Raw genomic sequence first — 25,850 nt, forward strand, 5'->3', positions numbered from 1 at the left:
AACCAGGCTCTGAGCAAATAATTTTGCATAGAACACTTTATTAATCTTTATGAAAAAAATATGTGCTATAGGTATTATTATCCTCATGTAAAAGCCAATGTAGATATGACTTATGATCAACTATTAAAGAAACCAAGGAAATGATGGGGAGGAAGGAGGAAGAGAAGGAGACCTGCTTGTTATAACTGCTAATGCTCCAACCAATCACCTGGACTGCTGGGAAGCCTGGTATGCACATAAAAAAATCAAACACTGAAGCTTAGGACTACAACTAGAAAAAAAAAAAAGCCAGTGTGATCTTCAGGTATTAGAGGTGATGTTCAAGGGTCCAGAAGAGACCTTTCCTCAATAATCTGCAGTAGTGTAGTCACCTGCTTACTAGAGCAATGAGTCCAGTGGTAGTAACCCCTCTCTAAAAGAATACAGAAATCTGGAGAGGGATGAGAAGGAAGCCAAAGGTTAGAAGCTAATTCCTATGAGAAAAAAAAAAAAGCACAAAAGAAATTGGGAGGCCAGGCACAGTGACTTAATGCCTATAATCCCAGCACTGTGGGAGGCCAAGGTGGGAGGATTGCTTGAGGCCAGGAGTTGGAGTCCAGTCTGGGCAACATAGCGAGACCCCCATCTCTACAAAACATAAAAACAATGGTACATGCCTGTAGTACAAGCTACTCAGGAGACTGAGGTGAAAGGATTGCTTAAAACCAGGAATTCAAGGTTACAGTGAGCTATGATAGCACCATTGCACTCCAGCCTAGCTGAGAGAGCAAGACCTTGTCTCAAAATAAAATAAAATGATAAAATAAAATAAAATAAATAAATTGAGGCATATCACCTAGAGAATATAACTCTTAGGAGAGATTTGAAAACTATCTCCAAATAGATGGAGGATATCTAGAGGATGCTGAATGGACTAGAATTTCTGAATTGAAACCCAAATACCCTCACTTTGTAGATAGGAAAATTAAGATTTAAAGAAGTGACTTGTCCGAAGTCTCATGGCCAATAATGGAAGAATTAGGGCTAATACGAAAGTCTCCTAATTCCAAATTATGTTCTTTCCACCATAACCAAGATGACAATGAGAAAACCATTATCATCTTCACCAAAAAACAAATGAAAAGATCGCTGGGGTAAAATTAAAGAAAAAACAATTCTGATTCAACAGAAGGAAAAATGTCTTCAAGGTCGGAGGGATAAAAGATCAGAATGAGTTGTCCCCTCCCCATCAGCCCTGAAAGTCTTCAGGAGAGAAGAGATAACCATCTGTTTCAGTTGGCCATTTGGGAAATTAAAATTTTAAATCATTCGTTGATTTTCCAGTCCTCACTAGTGTCATTGTGTTTCTATATCCACGTAAGTATATATTTAACTAAAATGCATTGAAATTAATGCTGCAAGTGAGTATCCACTGAATATTACGAAAACAGAGTCAGGCTCAATTCACTAGTTTCAGAATGCATATGCCAGCTCTCATGCTGCATTTGTGGGTAAACTGGTTTCACTTTTTTGGAGAGCAACCTGGCAATAACCATTATAATTTAAAATGCACCATCCTTTAAACCACGGCTAGGAAGGCCACAGGTGAAAGAAAGCTGATATCCTCCAACCAGAAACAATCTGAAAGCCTATCAATATAGTCCTGATTAAATTAAAAGGGTACATCTGTGTGTGAGAGTCTATATAATTGTGTAAAAGAATGAGGTAGAACTGTTTGTGTTAATTTTGAGAAGATATCCAAATACTATATATTATTAAATCCAAGTATATATTTAATAAAAGGTGGACAATGTGTATCACATGGCTTGATTTGTATAAACTGTATACACTCATACATACACACAAACATGTGTCATTATATATTTTTCTAAATGGATACATAAACACCTGTTCACAGTGGTTGTCTTTGGGAGAGGAATCAGCATGGAAAAAAAGGATTTTTATTTTTTATTATTTACTTTTAAGTAATATGTGTGTGCTTTTTTGCTTTTTTGTTTTACCATGTGCAAATATTCATTTAAGTTTTAAAAGAGAGTATGTGCTTAAAATGAGGGGGTTGGATTAGGTGATTTTTCAAGGTCCCTTCCAATTCCTGTAATTTTATGTCCTAGAGGCGTTTGGTGGAGGAAACAGAGGGATACGCTGCAATGACATTGAGTCCTGTGTTACAGCTGGGGACACAGAGCATCACATGATAAAACATTTCATTGGCGCTGCCACCATTAGTGGGTTAGCATCTTGGCAGACTTCATGGTGGGAGGAGGGGAAGCTGGTAAACTACAGAGGGCTTTCCAATAATGGGAACAGAAATGAGAGCTTCCAAATATCTTAGATAGATCTTTGGGGCCAACAAAAAAAGGCACTAACTTTTGTTAAGCATCTACTATGCTCCAAGCAGTCTGGCAGAGTAGTTGAGGAAACAGATCTGGAATCAGATTGCCCGAGTTTGAATCTTAGCTCTACTGCTGACTGCCATGTGAGACTGGGCAAGTCACCCAATCTCTATGTGTCTCAGTTTATCACTTGTAAAATGGGGGAGGTAACAATTGCTACCTCATGGCATTGTTATGAGAATTAAAGGAGTTAATCCATATAAAGTGCCTAGGACTGTGCCTGACACATGGTAGATGCTCAATACAGGTTTGCTATGATGATGATAGTGATTACTATTACCATGAGGACAACTACTCCTCCTCTTCTTCTTCCTCCTCCTCCTCCTTCTCCTCCAGGAAAGTGCAATAGAGATGGAGAGGTGGGGTGGTCCATACTCACCTTCAATCTGGTCGGCAGTGAAGTCTATCTGTAGGGAGGGAAATAAGAGTGAGGGCTTGGATTGCTAAAAGCAATTGTAAAGGCCCCCAAAGGGAAGTAGAAGCAGAAGTGGCTTCCAATACAGTCTGGCCACCTCCAGCAGGCCACTGATAAGCAGGGAAAGAGACTTGTGCTAAGGGTAAAACACAAGTCTCCTGATGAATGAGCCACAACTGACAGGCTATAAAATACAGTCGGCCCTCCTCCCCAGGTTCAACCAACTCTGGATTGAAAATATTCAGAAAACAATAAATAACCACACGACAATAAAATATAATACAAAAAATATATAACATAACAACTATCAGAGAGTATTCACATTGTACTAGGTATTATAAGTAACCTAGAGATGATTTAAATTATACAGGAGGCTGTGTGTAGATTATACGCAAACTTTACATAGGAGACTTGAGCATCCTTAGATTTTGGTATCCATGGGGGTCCTGGAACCAATCCCCTACAGATAACGAGGGACAACTGTAATGCAGACTCCAAAGCTCTCTCAATACCACTTATTAAGTGTGGCTCCAGGTAAGAGGGAAAGGGAAAGAAAAATTCCCTAGATAATTCTAGAACCTACGCAGACTGCCTATTGCAATGCCTTTGGGTCTGAGGTAAATTCTTCATCCTAGCCACCCACAAAGTGCCCTCACTGTTGCCCCTTCAATCTCTTCCTAGTCCATAGTCCTCTGACAAGCTGCACTTCTGCCCTCTTTGGGCACCACCACTCCCCACCCTCGGACTGCTCTTTCTATTTGATTCTGATTTTAAATCCACTCCCTTCAATGAAGGCTTCCCACACTGCATCCCACTCCAACCCCTCCTTCAGCACATATCCCTCATTAAGTACAATTTATAAGAGGCCATTGGTTTGTACTGAGCTCTTACACTAGGCCCAACAGACCAAACCAAAATAGATTCACTCATGCTGAAGTTCCATGTAACCAAGCTGAAACTACATTGTTCATCTGATTTTCCAAGAAATCAGGAAAGTAAGAGATAATAGCCAAATATCCAAACACGACAGTTTCAGCCAGCTTGATAAGAAAGTGCCATCTACTTTAACCTTTACAAGAAAAGTAACTTTGCAATGAACAATTTGCATTTTGCTCTTCGTTTCTGCTTACCTCAGCCTTTCTTTGTCTATAATACCACCTCCTATGCTTGGCTCATTGTTGCCAGATTCTAGACTCAAACATAAAAGCCAGTTCAGATCTTTAAACTAAAATGCCTTCTAATTTTGTCTTCTGACACACTCTTAGGCACTCTGGGACAGCAAGAGTAATTGGCATGGGCCCTCCGCACTTCCTAATTGTTTCCAGTCACGACTTTATGTGCACTCTGTCTCCTTGAAGCCACTGTTCCCTCAGGCAAGGAATCTTGTTATTGTTCACTTAAATGAACAATACATAGTAGGCACTGAAAAAAATATTTGTTGAATGAAGTAATACATTTTAGATTTCTCCCTCATAATGCATAATAATCTAATGCTGAGTACAAAAGAGGAGAGTGAATGACAATAGCCAAGCATAAGTCATCATTTTATTTTATTTTTTATTCTTATTTTTTGAGATGAAGTTTTGCACTTGTCACCCAGGCTGGAGTGCAATGGTGTGATCTTGGCTCACTGCGACCTCCGCCTCCCAGGTTCAAGTGATTCTCCTGCCTCAGTAGCTGAGATTACAGGCATCCGCCATAACGCCCAGCTAATTTTTGTATTTTTAGTAGAGACAGGGTTTCACCATGTTGGCCAGGCTGGCCTCGAACTCCTGACCTCAGGTGATCCACCCGCCCCGACCTCCCAAAGTGCTGAGATTACAGGCGTGAGCCACCACACCCAGCCCAAGTCGTCATTTTGATTTAAGATCTTGTATGTTACCTCGTGGTCCTTATGCACCCCATCCCACCCCATCCCATCCCATCCCCTCTCCACTGGTGGTAGTTCCCATCCTGGAGCCACTTCTTCAAGTGCCATCATTCCTAGTCCTAATTCTGCTGCTGCTTGTGCTGTGCCCATCCCGTCTCATCTCCGAGAACTGACCTCCATTCATCAGGACCCAGAGGTGGCAGCCATGAGCTGGGAAGAGGTTGGAGCAGTGGGGAGTTAACTGGGTTGGAAAGAAAACTAGTTGTGGCTAGGAATAGACTGCCAAAAGTAGGGGGTGGTCAGAAAGTTAAAGGAACCCCCTAGATGGGGTGAAGGATGCTCTGCATTCACTCTCTGAGGCACAGTTTGCCTTACTTTGCAATGCTTTAAGTACCAGGAATAAACATGTAAGAGCAATTAATGTAAAAACATAAAATCTCAATAGACGTGGTCATAACTGCACACATTGGGCTGAAGTTTGCTTCTGTTCTATCTTCGAATCTTTTTTATAATTTATTTATTTGTAGAGACAAGGATCTTGCCATGTTGCCCAGGTTGGACTCAAATGCCTGGCCTCAAATGACCCTTCTGCCTCAGCCTCCCAAAGGGCTGGGATTATAAACATGAGTCACCTCATCTGGCTTCTGCTCTGTCTTGGAGTAAAGAACCTTCTAATCAAAGGAACTGGGTAAGTATAACACAATAATAGGGAAAATGGCTCTCATAAAAGATACCTATTTTTTTTCTACTTCAAAGCAACTTCAACAACCCCCATGAAGATGCAGATATGGAAAAGAGGATTGCAACCAGGGGTGCAATTTCTCACAGGAGAGAAATTGAGAGAGGAGAGTGAATGAAAAAAGTGGCAGGCCAAGAGAAGGACACCAGTTTGATGCCACAAGGCAGCTGTTGCCCAGACACCAGGGACCAGGCCTGGCAACCCACCCAAAGGCACAGTGCTTTATGGGAACAAATCAGAAATAAAGGCGAGGAGGGATCCTGAAGGGGGAAATAGTCAGCTTTTCCTGCCAGGCTCAGCTTGTAAATGGAGTGATGTATGACCTAGAAAACCTGCAGGTGTTTTCAGGGTCCTCCAGTAGCCTCAGTTTCCCCAGAGTGAGCCATAACCAAGCTCAGAAATGGGGCAATTGCCTCCATCTCTTGGCTAAACAGTTCCACCTTAACTCCTGTCCCTTGCGGTGACTGGGTCTTTGGCATAATAATTGTAGGGTTATCCCGGCTGTGGGTATGAGAGGAATTCTCAGAGGGCAGGGAGGTCATACAATTAGAGCTCTGGGTTTTAATTTCCCTGCCTGCTTGTCACAGAACCTGGTCCTGTGCTCTTATTTTGACCTGATCCCTCACCACCCCCAGCCCTGTCCTAAGGCTGAGATCCCTGGGGGCTCAGCACTCCCAAGCTGTTATTAATAGCTCTTCATACCAGTAGCCACTTGACCTTTTCCACTCTGGTGCCAAGGCTTAAAACTGCTCCTCTCCAGAGGTCTCTGGCCCCCTCCCTCTTCAGGCCACCCCTCTCCCATCAGTTCCATTCCTTCAGCAGCTGGGCCAGAGAGCTGGGAGGTCTAAAATGACTGAGTCAGCAGGCAGGGCCCACACCAGCTCCAGGGAGAGGAATGTTTTGTGTGAGGAGAGCAGGGTGGGGCAAAGGAACCAGGCCCAGCTTCCTGACCCGGTTGGAGAGAGGGTCTCAGCCCAGGGTGGGCCAGTCCTCTGCATGCTACAGATAGGAACCCAGGCTAAGGCCACAGAAGGAAAGGCCCGTCTGGGTAAGGAAAGAGATAGAGGAATCCAGGCTCCTCTTACCTTAACCACAACCTCCTTCCCACCCTGCCCTTACCTGCCGTAAGAGTGTTTGCGAGTGAAGCCTTTCCCAAACTGCCTTGCACAGGGAGGATATTCCCTGACTGTTTATATCACTTACTCCAAGTTATACTGGCAGCTGCCATGATGTGTCTGTTCTCCATAAAGATATCCCACTACCTCCTAGGAAAAGGCTAGTCTCTTTTACTTTGCTGTGGTGGTCCTCATAACGCCTTATAAAAGGGTGGATGGATGGTTGGTTGTATCTCCCCCCATTCCCAACTTAGCTGCACAAATCTAGGGTAGTAGGACAGGGCTCCCTCAAAGCAGCACCTCATTCTTGACGGAAAAGGTTTATGACCCAATCTCCCCCTCATCAGCCCCAACACCCGCTCCACTGCCCCATGGGACTGCAGTCTGGGGCATGGACACCCTAGTCCTCATCCCAGTCCAGCCCACATAAAGTAGATCGCTAAGCTCCAGAGCAAAAGGACTCTGAATGTCATCCCCACCTCCATCCCAATGGCTGAGCCTCACTTACCTTTACACTCTTGGGGTCAAAGGCAGGTTCCTTGGGAGCCTCAGGAGCTGGGGCAGGGGCTGGTGCAGGGGCTGCAGCTGGAGCTGGCTTGGCGGCCTCTTTCTTAGGCTCAGGCTTCTTGGGAGCCATGTTGTTTCGTTGGGATCTTTGGCAGAGGAGTGATCTAAGAAGAAACCAACAGACGTGGCGTCTGGGAGACGAGATAGGAGCCTGGGCCGCCTCCCTTGCCTTTTATCCTGAGCAGGAGCCCCCACAGAGGGGCTGGGTGAAAGCAAGAGCAACTGCTGCTGACTATAAAAGGAAGAAACGCCAGCAGGGTACAGCTGACAACTGTGTATTGTCACCAGGTTTGGGGCCACTAGCCCCCTCCCCTTCACGCCACACCTCTCTCTTCACCTCTAGGACAGGCTGATCCCTTCCTGCCAATTGGTGGAAACCCAGAAGGACCAGGGAAACAGACCTTCTCAAATATGCCAGAGCAGCCAGAGAGATGAGCTGACTTGAGCAGTTGATAACCCTCACACAAAGCCCAGGGGAGGGTGAGGCTTTTTTTAGCCCCTCCCGAGCAGAGGCAGCCCACTGCACATTCTTTCTAAGCCAAGCTCCTTTAAGCTGAGAGCCACTCTGGGCCCTCAGCTCTGCCTAGAGGCCCAACTCTCCAGGCATGGAGCTCTGAAGCAACAGCTGGTCCAGCCAACCCACACTGCCCCACACCCTCCCAACTCACAGGATGAAAGCCTCCATTTTCCAGAGCAGGCATCCCAGGAACTCCACAGACCTCAGATCCCTAGATCTACCCCCTTACACACAACCTCAGTCATTCATTCAACAAGTAGCAAGCACTGAACCCATGCCTAGGCACCTAGGAGAGAAGCAGAGAGATGTGGTAGAAAGTCGAGGAGACTGAGGGTCAGAAAACTTGGGGTTTAGTTTTCACTTTACCTCTAACTCATTCTGTTCTGTGTGTGTGTGTGTGTGTGTGTGTGTGTGTGTAGTGCTTACTACTATCAGTACCAGGAACTGTTAAGTGCTATTCATATAAAATCTCATTAAATCTTCACCATGATCCTATAAGGTAGATACTATTTTGTTTGTTTGTTTGTTTTAACAGAAACAAGGTATCACTCTATTGCTCAGGTTGGAGTGCAGTGGCGCAATCACAGCTCACTGCAGCCTCGTCTTTCCTGGCTCAAGCGATTCTCCCACCTCAGCCTTCCGAGTAGCTGGGACTACAGGTGCACACCACCACACCTGGCTAATTTTGGGAGAGTTTTTTTGTTTTTTGTTTTTCAGTAGAGATGAGGTCTTGCTAAATTTCCCAGGTTGGTCTTGAACTCCTGAGCTCAAGGGATCCACTAGCCTCGGCCTTCCAAAGTGCTGGGATTACAGGCGTGAGCCGCCACGCCAGGCCAGGTAGATACTATTATTATTTTCATTTTACACACGGGGAGAATGAGACTAAAACTGGATGAACAACTTGGCCAAGGTCACTCAAATAATTAGCTATAAGCTGGGATTAGACTCTAGATATGTCTGATTCTAAAGTCTATGCTTGAATAATATATATGATAATCCAGTTGTGGGGGAGAGACATACAAGTTTGTGCATTCATTGGAGGAGTCAGGATGGATACACGCTGAACTGTTAACAGAGACACCTCCGGGGACCTGGGGGTAAGGGTGGGAGGATAACAGCAATTTGCAGTTTTTTACTTTTTTCACTTCCTGTATTAATGGAAATTTTTATAACGAGCATTTACTGTTTATGTAAAAAAACTTTGAAAGTCAACAAAATAATTCAGAAAAATAACAACAAAAAAGCTTATGTATCCACTACACAAAACTGCTTTGTGCTGAATCTTTAGACTCTACAGTTCAGAAGAAAAGAGGAATAAAGCTGAGAGAAGCAAAAAAAATCACTTTGCCTTTCTAGGCCCAGTTTCCTCGCCTGTAAAGCAAGATTGCTAGACTACAGAATCCTGGTTGCTGTTAGCTCCTAAGCCTGCAATTCGGGGTGCTCTGGAGCCCAAATCTGCCCATTCCCCAGCTCTCTAACTACAGGTTCCATGCCCCAGATCATTGCTTTCAGAGCCAGAAGGACCCTTGGAGATCATCTGGCCCCATCCTGTTTTACAGGCAAGGAATCTAAGGTCCAGGGAAATGTTTAAGTTGCCTCAAGACATTCAGCTACTTATAGGCAGAGCTGGGCCAACTAATTCTGTTTCCCGGGGTGCAGTGCTCTCTGTAGCACACTGCTCTTCACTGCTCCTCCTGTAGCCTATACATGCTCACTGGTGGTGACAGAGAAGCCCTCAATGGAAACAGGCAGGAAAAAGGGCCAGGACTTGCTTAAGGGAATACTAGAACAAGACCAGGGCCCAGATTCTAGCCCAGCCCTGGTCCTGAGTTGGGATGGCGGCTCCTTTGCTCTATGTACCTCACCTCCTCCCCTCATCTTCTGCCTCACCTCTCTTCCTTGTCGGCTACCAAACTTGATCCCTTGTACCTTCGCTCGCACTCTTCTATAATCCCTGTCAGTCCTCTCCTGACCTACCCCATTCCCCACAGGGGTTGGGAGTTCAGGTTGTTGGTGATGAGGAAAGAGAAAAAGTGGAAACCCAGGCCCTCCTCCTTCTCCACCTCCACCTGCATCCCTTCCTGGACTGCATCCTGCGGAGTTTGTGCAAAAATAATACAAACTGGGATTTCTATAAAAAGCTGCAGGATAGAAGCTGGGAGACCCAGGCACTAGTCCTGACTCTGCCAGCCACTTCCCCTCTCTGGGCCTCAGCTTGCTTATTTTAAAAGGAAAAACAATCAGGAGACTTTCAAACCATGTTCAACAGAATCCTGAGACTAGCAGTCTTGCTCTCTTGCTTTATAGGTGACATGCTTCTGGCTGCAGGGGACATAGAAAGGCCAGGCCTTGGAGCTCCTTCCACCACCATCTCTTCAGTCACCACCACTCCTGTGTTTTACATACTGGAGCTCCCAGTATGTAAAACAGTATCATTTTCTAATGGTTCCACGGCCTAAAATTTTTTAAAATAATCACTGAATGACACATGCCCCCTTCCAGTTAAAACACACACGCACACACAACAAGTTATTATTATGTTATTGTTGTAGTTATTCTACAAAGACATATGATCCTCAGAAGAAAAAGCTGGAAGGTTGTTCTTTTCTTTTCTTTTCCTTTTTTCCCCCAACCCACTCCCCTTTCTTTTCTAAATTCTACGAAGCAAAATATCAAGTCTGCTTTGGAACAGAGCTATGAGGTTAGAAAGCTGGGAAAGCCGAATGGGGCTCCGGAGACATCCAAAATCACGCAAAGACTGTGGACTCTGGAGGTAGACAGTGATGGGTCTGAAGCCTGGTTTTGCCACTTTCTAATCTAGGCCCGAGTAGCCTCAGGACCTTTGAGGGTAAACATTTCCTTTACAAATTGTCATGAGATTTGTATGAAATAATGTAAGTAAGGCACCGCGAACAACCTCTGCCACGTGGGAAACATTCAAAGATATTCATTTCACTTTCCTTTGCCAAGCAGGTTGAAGCTAGAGGTGCATTCAGGCTCCCCAGATTTGGAACTTCCAGAGAGAGATCCACATGAGAAAGGGACAAGGTAAGGTGAGAGTGGCTAAAGGGATTTTAAGGTGTGGGATTAGGAATGAGGAAGAGGTGGAAAGGAATGGAAGCGGGGGGAAGGGCAGCAGCTGGGAACTCCTGGTGTAAAATATTTGTGGCTCAGAAAGCACGTGGCAGGTCTCTAGGGCCAGGCAGCCTGTCTGACGGAGAACACTCAGAGAAGGCTCGCCCAACCACCTGAAACCTTAGGCACAGGTGCCTCAGCAGGGGAGGAGATGCTCCTCAAATCAGTTTCGGATTCGTTTTCAGCAGCCCCAGTGAAAAAAGTGCCTGGCACTTCAGAAACAACTGGAGGAGAGCTGTGGTTTCAGGGAAAGAGCTGTGCATGAAGAAGCAACATATCAACCCCTGGTCTTGTTTTTACTAAAATTCATGACGCCACGCTTCATTAGAGCCCACTAGCTGGAGTCCGAGCTTCCATCTTCTTATGGTCTTCATTCTGTTTCATGGCCAGTGACTTTCACCTTCAAATCTTACCAATCAAGAGTATCCTTCCCAGGGCCTATGACACAGACTTGCCCTACAATATGTGTTGGCCCATCAGAGCCAAGGAAAGAAGGAGATGTAGTAGTGTGAAGAGGCAAGTATGGCAGTGGGTACTGGCAGCCAAACAACTTTCTCTGGGAAACATCTGGTGGTTTCTGAGCCAGAGTTGCTGAGGCTCACCCAAATGCTCCCATGAGGGACTTCCAATTCAGCAGACTGAAAACACAAGACAGAATTTAACACCAACCGGTTTACATCAGATGTCAAATTCAGACACAAATGCACAAAGGAGAAGTGACATCAGCCCTCATTTGGGCTGAGCTTGCAAATGCTCACTCCTCCTCCTCCCTTCATCTCTAACCACACAGAGCCTGTCTGTGTCCTGCTCAGACAGAGGTCCATTAGAGTCTCCTGCCTGGGATCAAATGCTGCTGACAGCTAGCCTGGCTGTTAATGCCTTGTTCCTGTCACCCTCTCTCTCTCTCCTCTGACCAATGTCTCATAAGCCTGGACATCACAGGGCAATGCCCTGGCCAACACTATGTCAGTCGTCCCTATAGAGAGCACTGGATAATTTGGGTTTCACTGCAAGGCAGAGGTTAAGAAGGCTGACTCATGAATCAGACTGCCTGGTTTAGAGTCCTGGCTTAGTTAGTTAACTTTTTTTTTTTTTTTGAGACACGGTCTCACTTTGTTACTCAGGCTGGAGTGCAGTGGTGAAACACAGTTCATTGCAGCCTCCATTTCCCTGGTTCAAGTGATTCTCCTGCCTCAGTCTGCCAAGTATCTGGGACTACAGGTGCACCCTACCACACCTGGCTACTTTTTAACTTCTTTAGGCCTCAGTTTTCTCACCTGTAAAATGTGGCTGTTATAACTACAAGGTAGTTGTGAAGATTAAATGAGTTAATACAGGTGGCACATGTAGAACAAAGTGTCTAGCACAAAGCAACTACTCAAGATCTTTAAGCTTGGATCCTGATGGAACTACTGTGACTGTGGCTCCCTATCCCAAGATCACCCGCAGAAGAGTTACAAAGAGAAAATATCAAGAAATGAAGAAAACCTCGAGAAACCCCTTGGGTGAATGACAGGACCTTGTTTTGAATTGGTGTGTGTGGTAGAAGCGTGGCTTTGATTAGAGGCAGGAAGTAGCCAGGCACAGCTGTGGAATGATTAAAAAAATAAAGGAGCTCTCAGGATTCTGATCTCTCTTTTCCTCCACCACTGTCTTATGACAAACAGTGCTACTCCCTCACTTGCCATAACTCAAACTGTGGTCCGGGTGTTGGTAAGAGTAACAGCAAAGCACTGGAGATGCACTGTACTTGTGATCAAAACAGGTAAGGGGCAACCCAACTTTAGACAGATGTTCCCCCTCCTGAGCTCTCTAAATTTCCAGGGCATGTGAACTACACTCTAAGAAGTGTTTTGGCCACAGACACGGTGGCTCACGCCTATACTCCTAAGGCTGCTTTTCCCTGACAGGACGGCAAAGGGTGAAGCCCTGACATGGAGAGTTATTTTATGAGTCTGAGCATGACGGACTTGGGAGTTTGGGAGCCAAGGGTTCTCAGTTTTAGGGCTCATTCATCCCCAGCCTTCAACTTCTAAGCTCAATGGCACTAGTATGCATTGCTGGACAGAACAACCTGTATGGCCAAGGACAAAATAACAAGACACCTGAATAGCACAACTCATCCGAAGGGATACAACTTACTTGATTACACAGTGTAACTTAAGTGGAAATATGACAACAGATGGACCAAGATTTTAAAAGTAGCCCAAAAATCGTGCTAAAAGAGATAAAGGAAAATATTACTAATATGACACCAGGACCAGAAAATGTAAAGAACAAACAGATTATCAACTATAAAAAGTATAATAGATGAAATAAGAAAAAAATTTTTAAAAAAACAAGCAGATACCTTATGTATGAAAAAGTAATCACCAAAATAGAGCACATGATAGATTTCAAAAGTGGCAGAATAGATATAGCTGGGAAACAAATTAGGGAATTGGAAAACAAAAGAGAGACTATCTCCCAGAAGAAAAAAACAGGGCAAAGAAATAGAAAACATAAAAGAAAAGCTAAGAGATATGGAGGATAGTACGTTTATATTTAACTGACAATTTAAAAAAAGGGATATGAAAGATAGAAGTCGAAATGTTTTAGCCCAGTATTCCCAGCACTTTGGGAGGCTGAGGCAAGCAGATGACTTGAGGTCAGGTGCTCAAGACCAGCCTGGCCGACATGATGAAACCCTGTCTCTACTAAAAATACAAAAATTAGCTGGGCATGGCGGTGCATGCCTGTAATTCCAGATACTCAGGAGGCTGAGACAAGAGAATTGCTTGAACTAGGGAGGCAGTGGCTGCAGTGAGCCAAGATTGTACCACTCCACTCCAGCCTGGGCAACAGAATGAGACTCTGTCTATAAGTAAATAAATAAATGCATAAATAAATTTAAGCTTCAAGGAAAGAAAACATCTCTGACTTATCTAGATAGGTGCAAGAATTTATGCTCAAATTGAAACATTTCACAATACAAATCAATATACATTATTTCAACATAAGTATGCAGAAGATTCTAATTGTAATAAACAGTATTATGTAAATTGGCTACAAAAACAAGAAAAGTTTAAAGAATGCTTTGTTGATATTAATAAATTTAGAGTTGCTTTTTGTTGATATTAATAAATTTAGAGTTGCTTTTTCAATTTATACAATACCTCTTTGAATTTCATGTTAATAATACTGAGTTGACACAAGAGTTGGTGAATTTACTTAACTTGGACAGATGTAGTTTTAAACTGATATGTTTTTACTTCAAAGTCAGGTCAATTCTGCTAAAATAAATATGACTAATGTGACTAATATGAAGTAGTTTTGTCAGTTTGCATGTAAACATTAAAGAAAAATACTTTGTTGATATTTGATTATTAGAAAACTTTTAAGTATGCTTGGGACAACTTAGGTATATGAATCTAGTTTTTTGACTGTGCATTTTATGAACTCTAAATACAGATTAAGTGTTTATAATGAAAATTTACCATCCAAATTGAGATATGCTATAACAGGAAAATACATGCTGGATTTTGAAGTACAAAAAAAGAATGTGGGCCGGGCACGGTGGCTCATGCCTGTAATCACAACACTTTGGGAGGCCAAGGCAGGTGGATCACTTCAGGTCAGGAGTTTGAGACCAGCCTGGCCAACATGGTGAAACCCCTTCTTTACCAAAAATACAAAAATCAGTTGGGCGTGGTGGCACATGCCTGTAATCCCAGCTATTCGGGAGGCTGAGGCAGGAGAATCACTTGAACGCCGGAGGCGGAGATTGCAGTGAGCCGAGATCGAGCCACTCCACTCTAGCCTGGGCGACAGAATGAGACTTGTCTCAAAAAAGAAGACAAAGAGGGCTGGGCGCGGTGGCTCACGCTTGTAATCCCAGCACTTTGGGAGGCCGAGGCGGGCGGATCACGAGGTCAGGAGATCGAGACCATGGTGAAACCCCGTCTCTACTAAAAATACAAAAAATTAGCCGGGCGTGGTGGCAGGCGCCTGTAGTCCCAGCTACTCGGAGAGACTGAGGCAGGAGAATGGCGTGAACCCGGGAGGTGGAGCTTGCAGTGAGCCGAGATGGCGCCACTGCACTCCAGCCTGGGCGACAGAGCGAGACTCCGTCTTAAAAAAAAAAAAAAAGAAGACGAAGAATGTAACACATCTCATATTGATTACATGTTGAAATGATAACATTTTGGGTGTATTGAGCTAAATATTATTAAAATTTTTAATAATACACACATACTAGAAGCATTACCCGTTATCCAAGAACACATACAAACAAAAAAATACACAGTAAAATATTCAATAATTGCCTAGAGTGGGTGTGATTTGGATGGGTGGGGCAATGAGATAAAAGAAAATAAATAAGTAATCCGGCCAGGCGCAGTGGCTCACGCCTGTAATCCCAGCACTTTGGGAGGCCAAGGTAAGTGGATCACTTGAGGTCGGGAGTTCGAGACCAGCCTGACCAACATGGAGAAACCTTATCTCTACTAAAAATACAAAATTAGTCGGGTGTGGTGGCGCATGCCTGTAATCTCAGCTACTTGGGAAACTGAGACACGAGAATCTCTTGAACCTGGGAGAGGCAGAGGTTGCAGTGAGCAGAGATCATGCCATTGCACTGCAGCCTGGGCAACAAGAGCAAAACTCCGTCTCAAAAAAGAAAAAAAAAAAAAAAAGAAAAGAAAATAAATAAGTAATTAAACAAGAAAGGCCTTGCATGGACCACTGAAGAAAGAAGGCCATAAATCAGGAGAATGATTAACCCAATCCTCTGTATATAAGAATCCTTCCCACCAAGGAGGGAGGAAAAAAAAAGCAATGAATCACCTGAAGGCTTAATAATTCATAAGGCCCAGAACACCAAAAATGAAAGCAGAAAAGGAGGGGAAAGGTGTCTAAAATCAAAGTTCAAGGACCACACTAAAACTAGCTATCACAGCACTTTATTTTTTACTTATTTATTTTTTGAGATGGAGTCTCACTCTGTCACCCAGGCTGGAGTGCAGTGGCTCAATCTCGGCTTACTGCAACCTCCGCCTCCCTAGTTCAAGCGATTCTTCTGCCTCAGCCTCCTGAGTAGCTGGGATTACAGGTGCCCACCACCATGCCCAGCTAATTTTTGTATTTTTAGTAGAGACAGGGTTTCACCATGTTGGCCAGGATGGTCTCAAACTCCTGACCCCAAGTGATCTACCTGCCTTGGCCTCCCAAAGTGCTGGGATTACAGGAATGAGCCATAGCGCCTGGCCAACACTTTAAATCATCCTCTCAAACTTCATTTCCTTGACTGCTTTAGCATAGGTGGAGAATGCTGTATGTTCAGCCTCATCACTCAATTGTTTAAATGGTTGAAGCTCATTTCTGTACTGCAATCAAGGCAGTGCTGTCTAGTGACATATGTGTGAACTGAATCCTGTGAGAAGGACACTGGGAGGGAGCCTGCCTAAGGTGGGTTAAAGTCTACCTAGGGATCTAAAGCAGAGGGCAGGATAGCTGGTGTTTGGCAGAGATTTATAGTTGCAAAGCAGCAGAGAGCAAGTTGGAATCCTCACCAGTCATCCAGACTGCACCATCCCAGATATGCTAACAGCTACAAGGAACTTCAGAGGTCCAGAGAGAAGGAGGTGACTTGCCCAACGTCATACTGAGTTATGACTGACCTGAGACTAGAATGCAGGATGCTAAGACAACCGTGGGAGCTGGCAGAACTGACACAAGGGTTCTCTGAGGGAGAAGCCTAGCCCCCAAGGGGGCAAGGAAGCAAGGAGACATCAGTGGAAGAGATGTCCCTGGAACCCACAGCATGGGTAGCTCTCAGTGAGGAAAAAGAGCCCAAATCCTTTCTCAGCAATTGGGGATATATTTTTAATGCTAAAGATTATTCTCTCTTCTCAGTTTCCCTCTCCACCGACTTCCTCTTTTACTTCTTGAATTCTGACTTCCTCTCTAGCATACCACCAGTGACTTCCCTGTGACTAGATCTAGTGTGCTTGTCTTGGGCCTTCTCTGCTATGCTTGTAACACCAAAGTTCTGCCACCAACTCTCCTCTCCCTCATTCAGATTACTCTCATTCATTCATTCAACTAACACTTATTGAGGCCAGGCATGGTGGCTCACACCTATAATTCCAGCACTTTGGGAGGCCAAGGCAGGTGGATCACTTGAGCCCAGGAATTCAAGGCCTGCCTGGGTAACATGGCGAAACCCTGTCTCTACAAAAAAAAACCACAAAAATTAGCCAGGTATGGTGGCACATGCCTGTAGTCCCAGCTACTCCAGAGGCTGAGGTGGGAGGATCGCTTGAACCCAGGAACTAGAGGTTGCAGTGAGCTGAGATGGCGCCACTGCTTTACAGTGTGGGTGACAGAGACCCTGTCTCAAAAAAAAAAAAAAAAAAAAAAGACTCTACTACAACTAACAAGTATCGAGCACCTACAGTATGCAGGTACTTTTTTTTTTTGAGACAGGGTCTCCAAGAAGCTGGGATTACAGGTACACGTTTGTTAATGTAATGCCTTGTAAAATCTTTGTGAAAGTATTTATCATTATACTAAAACTACGTATTTGTATGTCTGCATCCTCTACACCAGACAGTGAGCTCCCTAGGGCCAGGAATGGTCTCTTATTCATCTTAGGAAAAGTACCTGCAGGCTGGGCACAGTGGCTCATGCCTATAATCCCAGTACTTTGGGAGGCCAAGGCGGGAGGATCGTACAACTGAAAGAAGGTGCACAACTAAAAGATGCTTTTAGTTCTGCCTGAAAACTCTCTCTCTCCAGTCCCAAATTCTTTCCTTGTTTGTTTTTGTGAGGTTTTGTTTTTTTTTTTTTTTTTGAGACAAAGTCTTGCTCTATCTCTCCAGCTGGAATACAGTGGTATAATTTTTTTTTTTTTTTTTTTTGAGACAGAGTTTCGCTCTGTTGCCCAGGCTGGAGTGCAGTGGCACAATCTCGGCTCATTGCAAGCTCCACCTCCTGGGGTCACACCATTCTCCTGCCTCAGCCTCCCAAGTAGCTGGGACTACAGGTGCCCGCCACCACGCCCGGCTAAATTTGTATTTTTTTTTTTAGTAGAGACGGGGTTTCACCTTGTTAGCCAGGATGGTGTTGATCTCTTGACCTCGTGATCCACCTGCCTCGGCCTCCCAAAGTGCTGGGATTACAGGCGTGAGCCACCATGCCTGGCCATACAGTGCTATAATTTTAACTCGCTGCAACTTTGAACTCCTAGGTTCAAGAGATCCTCCCACCTCAGCCTCCCAAGTAGCTAAGACTAGAGGCATACACAGCCATGCCCGGCTAATTTTTTTTATTTTTTTGTAGAGATGAGGGTCTCGCTTTGTTGCCCAGGCTGTTATCGAACTCCTGGCCTTGAGTGATCCTCCTGAACTTGCAAAGTGCTGGGATCACAGGCGTGAGCTACTGTGCCTGGCCAAACTTCATGTTTTCAATTAACCTTTGGATATTTCTCATCTGAGGCTCTCCAAACTCAGTCTGGTTTAAACCTAGATCAGCCTCTATCTCCCAAATCACATATGGGTAACAAAAACAAAGTCTATTCAAGACAGCTACGGTCTATACTGAATACTAAATTATAATCAATCTGCGTTTAATCCATTGCTCTGCAATTTACCCACAGAAAAAATGAGGCTGCTTAGAGCCTAGTTAGAAAAGAGAGAAGCAAATAATCTATTATTTGGTGGGCATCCACTCCAGATGCTATAGGTATTTTTTATCTAGTAGTCAGGTATATACGTCACTTCTGAGAAAAAAAAGAGACAACAGCCACTAAGATCACTAAATTTACTCTTTTTGTTCTAAGTCTGTACTCAGTAAGCAGTCTTCTGGTTAGAATCTGAATGCCTTCAGGACAAGGAATTGGATAAGAATATTTCTCATTTTAAATTAGTAACTCGAAACTGTTTAAATTTTCTTTTTTCAGATTCAACTATCTAAGATCCTAGAATAGTGAATATTCAGAGTTGCCCAGACTCCCTGGCAGCCTCTCTGCTGCATTCCTAGCCCCTAGTCTTTCTCTCCTCCAATGCACATAATCCTCAGCTGTTAGCATAATCTTTTTCGAATTCTGGTCTCATGAGGTCATTCTCCAGCTCAATCATCATCAACAGCTCCTTCGGTCTATTTTATCAAAACTAAAGTCATCAGCCAGGAGCCCAAAGGTTTTTATCAGCTGTCCCCAACACCACCATTTCAACCAAGCTTATACAGCCTCCAGTCCAGACAAGCTAATTTGCTTTTAGTCTCCTGCCTTTATTACAGATGCTCCCCACCATCAGTTGACAATATCAAGTCAAAAATGCATTTAATACACCTAACCTACTGAACATCATAGTTTAGCAAAGCCTATCTTAAACGTGCTTAGAACACTCACCTTAGCCTACAGTTGGGCAAAGCCATCTAACACAAATCCTATTTTATAATAAAGTGCTGAATATCTCATGTATTGAATACTGTACTGAAAGTGAGACACAGAATGGTTGTATAGGTATCTGAAGTACAGTTTCTACTGAATGCACATTGCTTCTACACCATGGTAAAGTCAAAATATCATAACTTGGGTGCTATCTGTAGTTTATTTCCCTGTGCTTTTGAGTCAGCCCTAGGCGCCCTAGTCATAGGCCATTTAGCACATCTCAGAGCTCATCTCAATCAAGATGCATTTTCTGAATAGTCTCAATACTTCAGATACTGCCTTGACTTTAAATCCCTTAAGGATTTAGCCGGGTGCGGTGGCTCATGCCTGTAATCTCAGCACTTTGGGAGGCCAAGGCGGGCAGATCACGAGGTCAGGAGATCGAGACCATCCTGGCTAACACGGTGAAACCCTGTCTCTACTCAAAATACAAAAAATTAGCCAGGCGTGGTGGTGGGCGCCTATAGTCCCAGCTATTCAGGAGGCTGAAGCAGGAGAATGGCATGAACCCGGGAGGTGGAGCTTGCAGTGAGCCGAGATGGCGCCACTGCACTCCAGCCTGGGCGACAGTGCGAGACTCCGTCTCAAAAAAAAAAAAAAAAAAAAAAAAAACCCTTAAGGATTTATGTGCAAGACCAGCATGTTCTCTGGACCCAGAAAGGGGGAGTCAAAAAAAAAGCATCATGTTTAGATCAGTGAGATGAAATTAAGTGATCAAGTCATTCAATCATCAGATATTTCAAAAATATTTATATATTTACAATATTTTAACGAAACAACAAGAGCGAAATATTATAATATTTTAACAAAACAACAAGAGCAAAAAATATTTATATATTTTATAATATTTGTGCAGGGCACTGAACTAGGTGATGGGGACATAATGTTCAAACCAAGGTCCCTGCCTTCAATGCAGCTTATATTAAACAAATACGATTAAAATTACCATACATACTATGAAAGAAACGAACAAAAATGTCATGAGAGAGAATAACAGAGTGGAGCTAAGAATTTAAATTAGGTAGGTCTAGGAATATTCTGAGGATGTGATACTGAAGCTGAGGCTTGAAGGATAAATAGAATTTCACTGGTCAAAGAGTAAGGGAAATGTATTTCAGGAAGAAAGAATAATATGTAGAAAGACTTCCACTTTAATCACTCAGTCAATATTTCTTAAGAATTTTCTACATATGTGGTGTTTTTCAAAGAACAATATCGAGAAATATAAGACTTGGCCCTTGCATTAGGGAGACAAGACATAAACAGAATAATCAATTATATAAGTTTACCTGGGCTTGCTATAACAACATACCACACACTGAGTGGCTTGAACAATAGAGATTTATTTTCTCACAGTTCTGGAGGCTAGAGGTCCATGATCAAAGTGTCGGCAAAACAGATTCTGGTGAGGGCTCTCTTCCTAGATGTTGGCCTTCTCCCTGTGTCCTCCTATGACCCTTCTTTGGTGAATGCCCACAGAGAGATCAAACTTTCCGGTGCGTCTTTTTATAAGGACACTAATTCTGTCGGATCAGGGCCCCATCTTTATGATATCATTTAACTTTAATCACTTCCTTAGAGATCCCATGTCCAAATACAGCCACACTAGGGGTTAGCTTCAACATATGAATTTTGAGGAGATGCAACCAGTCTATAATATCAATCAACAAACAAAAATAATACTAGGAACACAGTGAGTTAGAATTACTCTACTCATTCATTAAACAAATAATACTAAGTTCCCATTATATGCCAGATACTGTACTAAGTGTCAAGAATACACAGGGAACAAGGCAGACAGGGCTTCTGCCCTATGGAACTTATAGGCTAGACCAGAAGTAGACAATTAAACAGATAATTACAGCAAAGAGTGATGGGAGTAATGACATGTCTGGTAGCACTAGAGTAATAGCAGGGAGAGCCAACCTATCCCAGAGGAGCAGAAAAGGCCTGAAAGAAGTATATTTGGAGGATAAGCAGAGCTAGCCAGATGAAGATAGAATTAAGATGAAGAGTGGAATTAAGAGGGTTCTGGGGAGAGTGCAGTACATGCAAAGCCTGTGAGGCAAGAGAGTGGGTGACTTTGGGAGGCCATGGCAGGCGGATCACCTGAGATTAGGAATTGGAGACCAGCCTGGCCAACATGGTAAAACCCCATCTCTACTAAAAATACTTGGCTGGGCACGGTGGCTCACACCTGTAATTCCAACACTTTGGGAGGCCAAGGCAGGCAGATCACCTGAGGTTGGGAGTTCGAGACCAGCCTGACCAACATGGAGAAACCCCATCTCTACTAAAAATACAAAATTAGCCGGGCATGTTGGTCTATGCCTGTAATCCCAGCTACTTGGGAGGCTGAGGCAGGAGAATCGCTTGAATCCGGGAGGCAGAGGTTGCGGTGAGCCAAGATCATGCCATTGCACTCCAGCCTGAGCAACAAGAGCAAAACCCCGTCTCAAAAAAAAAAAAAAAAAATTAGCCCAGTGCGGTGGTGTGCACCTGTAATCCCAGCTACTTACTTAGGAGTCTGAGGCAGGAGAATTGCTTGAACCCAGGAGGCAGAGTTTGCAGTGAGCCGAGATTGCACCATTGCACTCCAGCCTGGGTGACAAGAGTGAGACTCTGTCTCAAAAAAAAAAGAAGTTCCATGAAGGGGCTGGGCATGGTGGCTCACACCTATAATCCCAGCACTTTGGGAGGCTGAGACGGGTGGACCACTTGAGCTCAGGAGTTCGAGAAGAGCCTGAGCAACATGGCAAAACCCTGTCTCTACAAAAGATACAAAAAATAGCCAGGTGTGGTGGCATGCACCTGTAGCCCCAGCTATTTGGGAAGTTAAGGTGAGAGGATCACTTGAGCCTGGGAGGTTAAGGCTACAGTAAGCTTCCAGCCTGGGTGGAACAGGGAGACCCTGTCTCAAAAAAAAAAAAAAAAAATTCTATGTAGTTGGAAGGTGGACTATAAAGGAGAGATGAGTGAGATAAGGCTGAATAAAGAGGCAGGTACTAGACCTGAAGGTAAGTCCTGAATTTGGGGGGGTGGGGGAAGACAGGGAGAGGAGTCCTAACACAATCAGACTTATTTTTGGAGGTAGGTAAGATACAGGAAGGAAGAAACATGAAGATATATTTAGGAGGTAAAATTGGCAGGTCATTGTGACTAGATATTGGAATTGTAGAGTCAAAATATGCCACACTGATATATGCCACTTTGGCATAAGGATTATTTTGAGAATAATATACACTTGAAAAACAGCATATGTGAGAAGAGCACTCTGGCCTTCCTTTTTCTTACTGAAACCAAGAGATAAAACTCCCATGTAAAAGATGCCCTCCTTGTACCAGGAGAAAGCCATTCTTATCACCAGAGACAGAGCTGAGGCTGGAAGAAATCTGTACAAACCTTGTTAAACTAACCCTTATCTAATCTTTTGGGCATTGGGAAAGATGGTGATATCTTAAACTGGGATAGGAAATATTTTAAGAGAATGAGGGGTTCCATTCCGAACAAAGTGCGTATGAGACATCCAGATAAAGATGTCCTCTTGGCAGTTAGTCATTTGGGCCTGAAGCTCTAAAAAGTAGTCTGGCTGGAGACACAAATTTTTCAAACCATTTGTAGATGAGAAACTGGGGCCACAAGAATGGATAGGGGTGGGGTATGGTGGCTTATGCCTATAATCCCAGCATTTTGGGAGGCCAAGGTGGGTGGATCACCTAAGGTCAGGAGACCAGCCTGGCCAACATGGCGAAACCCCATCTCTACTAAAAATACAAAAATTAGCCCGGCGTGGTGGCGTGTGCCTGTGGTCCCAGCTACTCGGGAGGCTGAGGCAGGAGAATCGCTTGAACTTGGGAGGTGGAGGTTGCAGCGGGCTGAGATCACGCCACTGCACTCCAGCCTGGGTGACAGAGTGAGACTCCATCTCAAAAGAAAGGAAAGAAAGAAAGGAAAGAAAGAAGGAAGGAAGGAAGGAAGGAAGGAAGGAAGGAAGGAAGGAAGGAAGGAAGGTTGGTTTTGCCTAAAACCGTCCTAAGAAGAATGTGTAGGGTGGGTGAGAAGAAGGCCTAGAACAGGTCCCTGAAGCACGCTTAATATTAAAGGGGCTGGCAGAGGAGCTGCAAAGGAAACCGATTAAAAAACAGAGCAGTAGGCCAGGCACAGTGGCTCATGCCTGTAATCCCAGCATTTTGGAAGGCCAAGGCAGGCAGATCACTTGAGGTCAGGAGTTCGAGACCAGCCCAGCCAACATGGCGAAACCCCATCTCTACTGAAAATACAAAAATTAGCTGAGTGTGGTGGCGCACACCTGTAAATTCAGCTACTCAGGGGGCTGAGGCAGGAGAATCACTTGAACCTAGCAGACGGAGGCTGCAGTGAGCCAAGATAGCGCCATTGCACTCCAGCCTGGATGACAGAGCGAGACTCTCTCAAACAAACAAACAAACAAACAAAAACAGAACAGTAGGAGGAAAGCTAGGAGATGGTGTCATTAGAGAAGCTAAAAGAAGAGGATGATTTGACCAAAGAATAAACATTGTGAGGGTGGGGTGGGGGTGGTGGGGTGCAAGGTCAGGTAAGGAGGCCATAAGACCACATGCAACAGGGACAAAATGAAGGGTACAGACAAGGAGGACTGAAAGACTTCAGGAGAGTACGCTTACTCTGGGCTATGTTTCCGTGGGACCTACATTTTGCTAATGATACCATGTCTAGCTTTTTGAATAGTTCCCTAAATGCCAGCCTCCAAATCTGACTGAATATGAAATAGACCAAGAAGCAGGCTTAGGAGAAAAAATAATTTTCCAATTCCATTTTTGGAATAATGCTGTTGTAACCCAACTCCACTCACTAGCCAAACATTGGATAACGGATGACAGCAGGATGCCCAAGTGGTTGATGAATAGTGAGTTTAAGTAGGTCAATTAGGAGCAGAGAAGGAAGTAAAAACACTCCAAAATACCCCATCAAAGTACTTCAAACAATGTGGCTTTGCTGTGGATGAGTAGAAACCACAACAGATGTATTAACCTGGTCAACAACAATCAGAAAGGAGATGCTTTTTTTTTTTTTTTGAGACACAGTCTCGCACTGTCACCTAGGCTGGAGTGCAGTGGCCCGATCTCGGCTCACTGCAAGCTCCGCCTCCCGGATTCACGCCATTCTCCTGCCTCAGCCTCCCGAGTAGCTGGGGACTACAGGCGCCCCCCACCACACCCGGCTAATTTTTTGTATTTTTAGTAGAGACGGGGTTTCACCATGTTAGCCAGGATGGTCTCCATCTCCTGACCTTGTGATCCACCTGCCTCAGCCTCCTAAAGTGCTAGGATTACAGGTGTGAGCCACTGTGCCCGGCCTTTTTTTTTTTTTTTTTTTTTTTTTTGAGATGGAGTTTTGCTCTTGTTGCCCAGGCTGGAGTGCTATGGTGCAATCTCAGCTCACTGCAACCTCCACCTCCCAGGTTCAAGCGATTCTCCTGCCTCAGCCTCCCGAGTAGCTGGGATTACAGGCATGTGCCACCACGCCTGGCTAATTTTGTATTTTTAGTAGAGACAGGGTTTCTCCATGTTGGTCAGGATGGTCTGGAACACCTGACCTCAGGTGATCCATCTGCCTTGGCCTCCCAAAGTGTTGGGATTACAGGCGTGAGCCGCCTCACCCAGCCAGGAAATGCTCTTTTTTAGGTTGAAAAAAGAAAAAAGCCTTTAGGCAAATTCTAAGTCTATAAGCCAGAGTGCCAAGCATCAGAGGCTCTTTAAATGCTGACTCTAGATCCATATTTTCACAAAGTATCATCTTTATGTATCCTCTGTGGTAAGGTCCTATATTTAGGTTTACAAAACTCTGCTGCACACATACAAGACTTGGGTTGGCAGCATGTTGTGTGAAAGAGCTGAGTCCGTAAATGACCACACAAGTTTAGCATGAGCAAACAGTGTCATGTGACGGCTAAAAAATGTAAATACAGGCTGGGCACAGTGGCTCACGCCTGTAATCCGAGCACTTTGGGAGGCCGAGATGGGCGGATCATGAGATCAGGAGTTTGAGACCAGCCTGGCCAACATGGTGAAACCCCGTCTCTACTAAAAATACAAAAATTAACCGGGCGTGGTGGCACACACCTGCAATCCCAGCTATTCAGGACGCTGAGACAGGAGAATTGCTTGAACCCCGGAGGCGGAGGTTGCAGTCAGCTGAGATTGCACCATTACACTCCAGCTCTGGGCAACAGAGCAAGATTCAGTCTCGGAAAAAAAAAAAAAAATGTAAATACAACTGTAGTCCACTTTAATAGACGTGTCCAGATAATAATAGTCCAACTGCATTCTGAATTAATCAGAATAAATCTGGAGTACTGTGTTCAGTTGAAAGGGTCATATTTTAAGAGTGATAGCTCTTACTTATCCCTTTCTTTCCATTCCCAATCTTAGATACTCTCATCTCATACCTAGTGTGGTAGATTGTTTCCAAAGATGACCCAAAAACTCCTCTGATGGCACATGCCTTTTGTGGTGTTACTTTGCCACTCTTCCCATTAAGAAGTAGACTCTATTTCTCCTGGTGAATCCAGGGTGGCTCTGAGTCTTACTCTGACCAACAAGAAGTGATGCTCACAGGCCTAGGCCTAAGGGACCTCACAGCTTCTATTTTTGCACACTTTGTTGTCA

At 44.3% G+C, this 25,850-nt stretch overlaps 1 protein-coding gene across 3 annotated transcripts in view; it reads right to left on the bottom strand.

Annotated features, from left to right (window-relative positions):
- MYL4 (myosin light chain 4) overlaps window positions 1-25,850 on the bottom strand; it is a 34,640-nt gene that overhangs the window by 7,100 nt on the left and 1,690 nt on the right. For 2 of the 3 annotated variants that reach the window (XM_030799733.1, XM_030799734.1), the window contains exons 2-3: window positions 7,041-7,203; window positions 2,773-2,800 (exon numbers count right to left, since the gene is read on the bottom strand). In XM_030799733.1, coding sequence (XP_030655593.1) covers window positions 2,773-2,800; window positions 7,041-7,169 — 157 coding nt within the window. In that variant the 5' untranslated portion in view covers window positions 7,170-7,203. Of the gene's footprint in view, window positions 1-2,772; window positions 2,801-7,040; window positions 7,204-7,436; window positions 7,531-25,850 lie in introns of those variants that run through there. The other variant, XM_003270700.2, reaches the window with a different exon arrangement.

The sequence above is a fragment of the Nomascus leucogenys genome, chromosome 19 (assembly GCF_006542625.1).
Source record: "Nomascus leucogenys isolate Asia chromosome 19, Asia_NLE_v1, whole genome shotgun sequence".
NCBI lineage: Eukaryota > Metazoa > Chordata > Mammalia > Primates > Hylobatidae > Nomascus > Nomascus leucogenys.